The 9,190-nt window shown below is 35.0% G+C and overlaps 1 protein-coding gene across 1 annotated transcript in view; it reads left to right on the forward strand.

Moving 5' to 3' along the window:
• Positions 1-543, forward strand: part of TTC6 (tetratricopeptide repeat domain 6) — a 55,115-nt gene extending 54,572 nt beyond the window's left edge. The window contains 1 exon segment of the mRNA XM_088529231.1: positions 405-543. Coding sequence (XP_088385357.1) covers positions 405-541 — 137 coding nt within the window. The 3' untranslated portion in view covers positions 542-543.
• The last annotated feature ends 8,647 nt before the right edge of the window (positions 544-9,190 follow it).

Consider the following 9,190-nt stretch of genomic DNA (forward strand, 5'->3'; position numbering starts at 1 on the left):
CAAATGACTAAGCTATGTTCCTCCCATTACTCCTGCTTGCCTTGCTATTAGCACCAAATTCAGCTACCTTCCAAGGATTCCTCCCTATATCCCAGAAATTAATACTTATAGTTTTCTGCTCTTAGATTTTGCACCTGCTTTCAAGGAAAGCATAGTTTTTACTGTTGGGGAAATATTTAAGTGGGTTTCATAAATACCATCAAAAAAGAAAAAAGAAAAAAAAGTATAAATATTATAACAAAGTTGTCTGCTTCTTTATGTAAAGTTAATTAGTCTGACTATGAACACCTATTTGGAAAGATTTTGGGCTCTGACATGAGCTTTTGTCTAGTACATGCTTACCTTATAATCATATAATAATGTAAAAACAAATACCTGAATATCTTTTTCTTATTTTTTTACAGCATTGTCAATTCAACCCAATGATGCCTTGATGTATAAATTTAGATCTGATATCCGTGCTAAACTGGGTTTCAGGAAAGAAGCTATAGATGACTACAAACAAGCAATCAGCATTCAAGAACAGATTAATTCCATTTGAAAAGTTATTGAAGCTACAATGTGGCTTCAATTTACTGATTTCTCAGATTTTCAGTTAAAAAAAAATCTTCCATGAAAGAAAAATTAATAATCTAACTTTATTTTCATATATTCTATAAGCATTTTATTTTTCTAAATGTTCCTGATTCAGTGCAAAACCAGCCAGAGTTATTTAAGATGCTGCATTTAATTTTTATGAGTGTTAGGTCATTCTTTATTTGTTAAGGCCAAGAGAAAATTGATTGTGTCATGCAGAAAATGAAGGCGAGGTGAGAGGAATTTATAAGCAAAAGGCTTCAACTATACTGATTATAAAAGGAAGAAAAAGACTAATTCTCCTCAAATGTAAATGCTTACAGTAATGGTCATTGATAGTTTGATTGATATGTAATTGATAGGTTCCAGGTCACCAGAAACACCTGGGAAGTAACAGCTCAGCTGCCAAATGCTAGTGACCAGCAACCAGGTCTCACTTTCTTCGTGATTTTTCTCCAACTCCTCTTCATAAGCTTTCCTATTCCCTTTTGCAATAAAATCAGAAGTAAATAATCTAATTCATATGGAATGATTATCTAAGAATCTTATAGGTCCATATAATTTTATAACTGACCTTTTTTGTACTGTTCGAAATCTATATTTTTTTTCATTTATTTGCTATTGAGAAGTAAAAAAAAATTGTCATTGCTTTGGACAAAGAGTTGCCTTTTATTTTCTCTGTTTAGGACATTTTTATATGCTATTTCCGTATAATACCTTTTCTCGCATGCCTATGCAATGTATGTTTAACTGATGTGACAGATAGTGATTGGAATCTTAGCTTTGTTTTGATATCTAAATTTTTACATTTGTATTATCCCATTACATTGTAAAAGTTCCTATGCCTGTCACCAGCCATGATATTTGGAATGAAAAAAATTGCTATGGAAAGGAAATTCAGAATATCATAGGTGATGAGCCAGTAAAGCATTTGATTCCATCCCTATTCTCCTTGATTCCCCTCTTATCTTGCTGTTTAATAATATCTAGCATGATGACTTAGAAGATCCGTCATAATATGGTTGACTGAAATAGATACTTCGTAGTTAAGATCTATGAAAACTAGAAATATCTGTTCTAAAATTACTTTCTATTTACTTGTTCATGCTTAGTATCTCTATGTTTAAAATGAGTAGAAATTTAAAAGCTAAATTAAAATATTTAGAGGTCGTAGGATGTTACATATTAGTATTTCCTTCTATAGTATTATGCATCAGAGCCTTACTTACTAGAAATCTATTTGGTATGAGTTTTTTCTTGAAACCAAATTATAATGTGTGACTGTGGGAAGATCAAAAAGCAATGTTTTTTGTTGTTGTTCTCTAGTAATTTGCAATAAAATATTTCCTAGTAATAGCCTTTAGAAGTTTTAGTATTATCACACTTCATAACTGGAGTGGGAGAAATCTTGGTAGGCCGTGATACACAATAGAAAAAATTATTTGTGATTATTCCAGAGCTAAAGCAGAATAACTATGCCAGGTCTGATTAAACCATTGTAATTGCACACCTTCCTGTAATGAATATTACTCTTCAGAAGTTTTACTTTTGTGTCTTCCATGTTGACTGTTCTGCTACTAAAACTAAATTTGTGAAACCCAAGGATAATTTTATAAATAAGTTTACTGTTATTCCCGTCTTTTATATTCATTTCCTTCTTTCTCTTTTTTTGTAATCTTTTTGAGGCATCATGACATAGCCAAGTGGTTTAACTTTAATGGACAGAGTATGTGGTATAAGTATATGAGTATATAAGTATATGACTATACTTCTGTGTGTGATTGCCTTTGATGCAATTTGGGGAGTATTTACTAATTTCCTGTATATACACATAATCTAAGTTAGCTTGCAAGATGATGTCAGTGTCATGCAGAAATATGGTATTTTTGCTCCTTTTCTACTTCCCCACCTTCCTCTCTCAGTTTTATATTATCTGAAGAATTGTTTATTGATGAAATTGCTAAATTATGCATGATTCTATGGCCTTTTCCTTTCTTTGACCTCCTTATGAATTACTTGGTGATGAGTTGTGAGCTAGTGATACCCTCATCATGTATAGTGCATCATCAAAGTTAAATCAGAATGGAGAGAGGTCAAACCTTTCTGCTGAATTCTTTTCTTGTATCACTCAGTAGGTTTATTTTAGTTTAACTTTTCTTGAATGTTAAAAACTTTTTATCTTTACATTTAAAAACTGAACAATCTGATACAATCTCTTTTATCAAAATGATATAATCAGTTATGACCCACTGTTGGTGAAGTGATATAAAAAAAATGGGCTTTTGCCATCTCTCCTCTGCCTGTTGTAACTGTATATTTTTAAATTCTGGATAGTGTAGATTTGTTTTTTCCTAATCCTTAAAATATGATTATTTTAAATTATTATAAAACCTGTTTTATTCCTCCTTCTTTTAGTCCTCTTTTTCCCACCTTAAAATACTGATAATAGATGTATTACAGAAAAATAAATAATACTGTTTGCTTAGCAGAAGGTGCTATTAGATGCCTTGGGAAGAAGTCATAAAAGCAAGGACCAAAGAGACTATTTTCATTTGGCTCCCAATAAGTAAATAGGGAGTTGTAATAATCTCTCACAATAGTAAATTATGTGTATGCACATTTCAGCTGAAATGTTAAAACATTCTTTTTAAATATTTTAAAATTTATGTCTTTTTGGATGGAATGCATCATGAAAAGTGTGCTAAAGCAGATCTTTCACTACCTCCATTGAAAATTTTAACAAAGTGGTACTTCTTAAAGGGAAAATATTTTAAATTTAGGGAAGTAATTTTTGCTTTTCATTTGCTATTTAGTAGACCTTTGTCTGAAGTTACTGATCAGGCCTTAGTTTCAGATCAGACCAAATCTAATGTACTTTATAACTCAAATCAGGAAAAAAAAATCAATAGTTGTAGTGTATTTCCAGTTTAATAACATAATCTCAGAGGGGAACGTGGGAATCAGTGTGCAGTATGCAGTGAGTAAAAAATGAAGAGATTCAAATTTTGCATTTTGTTCTTTCACAAACTGTAAATGATGAATATTGACTGGTTTTCCAGTGCCTCCAAGGTCTCTTGTTTTTATAAAATGACTAGATAAAAATTTGTTATAAAATGATCCTTTAAAATTCTTGGTGGAAAATATTTAGGCTCAGCTTTGAGATGTACGTACCTGCTTGCAGCTTACTGTGAAAGACCATAATAAAGAAAATTAAAATTAAGGTGACATACTAGAAATTTTCATGACAGCATACAGAACAAAAAGCTGAACGTCAGCGTCAGTTGCTTTTCTTAGTTTTGGATAGTTTGTATGTATCAAATTGTTTTCCAAAGAGAGAGAGGACTTTGAGATAGGAAGTTTGAGGAAAAAGATAAATTTCTTTTCCCAATGAGTCACTTACAGTAAGAGCAGTCATTTCACAAAATGAATTCATAGCACTGAAGTCTATATGGATGAGACACCAATTGACGAGATTGACCTACGGATGGAAGTGAAAAACAAGTGAAAGTAAACCAAGCTATGTATTACTGTGATAGAAAATTAACTTCAGAGGCACTACATTAACACTTTCAGGTTTTCTTCTAAAAAGTAAAGATGATTTAGGAAACTGCTTTGTCAATATGTAATGAATGTAAATAGTCTCTTTTTCATCTGACCTTTTAGAGTTTCAATAACTTTCCTTGGGCTTCAAGACCTTAACAAATGATAATGCATTGCTGACTTGGTGCGTTTAGGTGAGGAAAGACTGACAGCTATGCTGCATAGAGGAAGATAGTCTTACAGCTGCTGCTATGATCTTTTAATGACTCTTTTCAAGAGGAGAGCTTTCAGCTTCTAGTCTTGTATTTTAGGTGTGCACATAAAAGTGAAATTTGTTTTAAAGTAGACAGGAAGATGAATAAAACCTTAATTTCTGTATTATATTTATGTCAAAGAACACTTTTTTTCCCCCTAAAAAGCATACCTCAGAAACCTGTATTTTTCTTTCTTCTTCATCTACCATGCTGAAGCGAAGTATATTTCTGGCTAAAAGCAGTATTGACTCAAGTTATATCCTCTGCTCCAACTCATGCATAAAGCTTGTGCCAGTGCTTGTGTGGATATGGATTGATGTTGGATTTGAGCTGAGCATGGACCAAACCTTGAATGCAATGTCTGTGCAGCCTGAGTCATTTCCTAGTGTATCAGGGGAAAAAAATATACAGGAATAAATGTGCATGAAAAATATGCTCTGAAAAACAGATATTGTGAATGAAGAGGTGTATTAAGTAACCTTGTTCACTAGGCCGTTGATCAAGTGTGAATTTAAGTAAAACCATCAGCAGATGGCAGTCTGGAATCTGAAGTGGAAGAGCTTTACTGCTCCTTGCGATATCATTTGTAGTTACAAACAGCAGTTGCTGGATCTAATAAGTATTCCAAGGAGGTAGTGTTGTATACTGATGTTTCTTATTCCGTTTTCATAGGTTATATGGAATTCTTTTATATAAAAACAATAACAGATTATCGTGCCTCACAAGCTCTTAGATTACATATATCTATAATAACATACACACGTGTGCATGCGTGCACACACATGCACTATATGCACAAGGTAATATGATTAATGCACAGCACAAGCCTTGAATAGCAGCACCTTTCCTGTCTTGGTTTTTCTCCTGGTTTTGAGGTACTTTTTGATAAAATGAGGCTTTCCGAAAGGGAAGGCAAACTGTGGAACCTTTCAACTGCTCCCCATGGCTATATTTTACAGCGAGTCATTGCAAAAGGTCAGTGAATTCTTTTTGTTGCAAAGGGAAATTGCTTATCCTTGTTCTCTTTCGGAATTCAAACAGAAAAGAAAAAAAAATGGCCACACCCTGGGGACTTTCTCCCTCTCTTGCCCTTTTTTTGTCCCATTCTCCAAGTGGAAACAATGCCTTGTTTGCAGAAAGTAGAAAAGGATTAGTGCTCTTGCTTAAAGCTTTTCATCTTTTATCTTAAAGAAGCAACTGGAGGTTGTGACCTTCCAGAGTCTTTGACAAATCTAATAAAAGGAGAGCAGGTATCAGGTATTTCTAGAACTGCCTAGATATTCTGCTGGGTGACAGCCTTAACCGACGAGCCGTATCATATACTTGGTAAGGAGATGTACAAATGTGCATGAAGACATTTAAAAGCCTGATTTAGAATTCACTGTATTCAGCGGAGAGAGGAAAAGGCAAACAAAAACACTAAATTTTGAGTCATCCCTACAAGCCATAGAGAAGTAACAAATATTCCCTTTTCCTCTCTTTTCCCCTGTGTTTGTGAGAACCAGGATGTTGTAATTGACCTGCCTTTGGAAATGACCTTTTATTTATGAGGTATTTCTGATCTGACCTGGTAGTGATGACACTGGCAAGGAGTTTATTTCCTATTCCTGCAATGTGAGTTTATAGCATAGAAATAGCTCGGCATTAAGTTTCTTAAAAGAGTTTTTACTGGTTGGCATATTCAACTTCATTTAGTACCTATGAAATAGAAAATACAGTAGAAGCTCATATGCTATTTTACTTGAGGGTTATTTCCCAAAATAGACCTGCATATTATAGAGAAGATCGTGCACAGAAGAGATGAAGAACGTGTTCCATGGGCAGAGAAGAATTCTGCTATTTCTAGTTATCCCTTTCCTCTCCAAATTTCAAGTATTGAAGACTAGAGTGCTATTCTTGCATCCGCCATTCCTCTCTCTGGTCATTGATGCTTTTTTAGGGATCTTCCTCTATCCTAACTGTATCCAGCACAGCAGATACTTGTGCAACAAATGATCAGGTTTTCAAAAATCTATTTTTCAGGTTGGCGCTGTTTCTTTTTAAATTCATATAGAACTCAACATATAGGTTTATTATAGCTCATTTGGTTGCATTTTTCCAGATTTAGTAATGGATTTCTTTCCTCAGAAAGCTGATGAGAAATTGTTCTAAAATCGGCTCCATGTGTTTAACCTTGCTGCTGGATTGCTCATTGTGAGATAAATTATAATTTCTTGTTTGCAAAAGGAAACTCGGAACACCTTCTTCCATGACTTTCCCAGTATCCAAATTTACACAGAACTGGTGCAACCAGTGATTAAAGAGAAGCATGATATTAACTATAGCTATAGGAGATGTCAGCACTAAAGTGAATAATATTAATAGCCAGTCTCCATCAGGAAAGAGATGAAAAAGTACTAATAAAACACAGTTTGTGCATATTAAGCCTTGTGTTTAGCCCCAGTTTATGTGATGATGGATGGGAAAAGCTTGTGGCCCATGAAATTATTGACTATAAGTGTTGTGATTTAATGACAAATGCATAATAGAGTCTTTAAATAACCAGTTATCTGGACAAAAGTAAAAATTATTTATCTTGAGGCTTTCCAAATGGTATTTGAACTGTGATTAGAGCTATTCAAAAGCCATGAAATAAAGAAAGGAAACCTGAATCACTGAAGATTTGCTCTTTATATGCAAAGCTGTGTGTCAAACAGAACAAATGTTTTAAGGTAGTATCAATAGATAGCTAATTAGTACAAGAACCATTAGCTTCTTTTTGTGGTAATGGCATTATCTCATATTCTGAGCTTCTCTTCTGGTTGTTTTCATGAGCTCATGGTGAGAAACTTCTTTTTATTCTCTACCAATACAGTAAATTTTCTGACTTGTCCAATCTCGTTAACGTAATGTTTATTTCTGTATCGGCGCCGCTGAAAAGAGCCTCTCAGTTTTTAAAATTTAAATGGAAAACTTCTAATGCATATGCAAAAGATAAACACCATGTGTGTAAGAAATGGGCAGGAGACAGAATTCTTTTTGTGACAATTTAAATATTGTGTCAAAGGTATCACTGCAAGCAATGTGGGTGTGACTGCGCTCTACTTAGTCAACATTTTTCTACTGATACTCTCCTTTTTCAGTGTGAATTCTTGGAAGAAGGTTGTGTGAAAGGTCTGAAGGGGAATCTAACAGCTATAATTCTAATGAGGAGAAGTTTTCTTTTGCTGCAGGTGTACAGGACAGTAGCTATCTTTCAAAGTCTTACAAGGACTGGAGGTCCCAATGAGGTTGATATGTTAAGATAGGGCAGGAGATGCTTGTAGCAAGTCATGAGACACTCTCTCACAGCAGAGATCTTGGATGATGCTTCAGGACTGACTTATTGCTTGTAGTTACAGTTGATGGATTTTTTTTTTTTTTTTAAACACAGATTATGCGTAACCACCTTTGACAAATTGCAGACTGTTTTTTTTCTCTTTGCTGCTGTTGTCTGGGATTTGGGACTGTGAGCATCCACATTTCCAACAACCATGTAGTTGCCTCTGTAACAGTATTGCAGTTTGGCACGGTTTAGGTGTTTGAAATTGTGCATCCTTAATACCTCTCTAAGCAGTTGTTTTCTGTGAATCATTTCAGAGTGCATGATGGCAGAACATCTGTCCATTCCTGACCTCTGTGCTTTTAGCCCTTCAGCTCCATCAGCTAAAGCACTTGTGTCATGGTAAGCTTTGCGTGGTGTTTCACGGAGTCAGTACCAAATCAAAGGGAGGCACAGAGCCAACTCCTGACCTTTTTTGATTGCTGGTGACCATGTAGCTCTCCTTCTGGAAAAGGCAAGTGAATGCAAATGGAAGGACACCAGTGGGGTGTCCTCTTGAAGAGGTGATAACCTGTCTAGGTGAGGTCATGCAGGCTGTATGCAGAAATACAGGGTTATGATGGCAAGGGCAGATGTTAATATGTGTGCTGATGTGGCTGGAACAAGATGGCTGGACACTAAATTATGAGGCTTTGCACACCAGCAGAACCTACAAGAGGAACATGGAGTTAGTGGTGTGAACACTGTGGCTGGCTTATGAACGAAGACATACAGGCCTGTGCAGATGCAGGTGAATATTTCTTCTTGGAATTTATAATATTAACACACACTCTCTCTTCCATCATTTTTTTTTAAATTTTGTGCCATATTTTCTGATATTCCTTATGCTATAGCTTTTTTCTTTTTTTTTTTTTTGTAGAGTAACAAAACTTACTTTTGCATCTTTCTGCAAAGATATTCTTACTACACTCAAAATGACTGAGGTGCTCTGAAATACTGCAAAAATAGAAACATAGCAACCTATGTAGATGAGCCAAACTGGCTATTCTAGGAATGCTGGCAGCGTTTTCTGTCCATTGGCCAGGAATAAGGATTACTTGTAGAGCAGCCAGCTGAGTCCAGCCAGTGGGTTCATGGCAACTGCAGCTCACAAGCTCTGGTTATTAGTTCCTCCTCTAACTTTTGGAAATAACAACAGATGGATTACTTGTTTAGAACCAACAAGGAAGCCAAGAGTATTGCAAAGCCAACTGTGCTGATATCCCAGCCATTCCCTAATGATCCATTAGTCCAGCTACTGATGTGGCTTTATGTTGTCAAGTAGGAATGCAGTCTAACATGAATGGTGAAGCTTTCCTGCCTTCTGTCCTTGGACACAGTTGCCAGGATTTCCCAAAGCAATTTTTCTTCAAGCAAAATATAATTAAAAAAATAAACTGTTGAGCTTAAAGTGAAACTAGGATAGTTCAAAATGTGATAATAAAAGTAGATTTAAATTCTCCAAAGTACCTGAATGGAT

This window comes from Tinamus guttatus, unplaced genomic scaffold (genome assembly GCF_059628265.1).
Source record: "Tinamus guttatus ecotype Peru unplaced genomic scaffold, ASM5962826v1 Tinamus_guttatus_pri_ptg000327l, whole genome shotgun sequence".
Lineage (NCBI taxonomy): Eukaryota > Metazoa > Chordata > Aves > Tinamiformes > Tinamidae > Tinamus > Tinamus guttatus.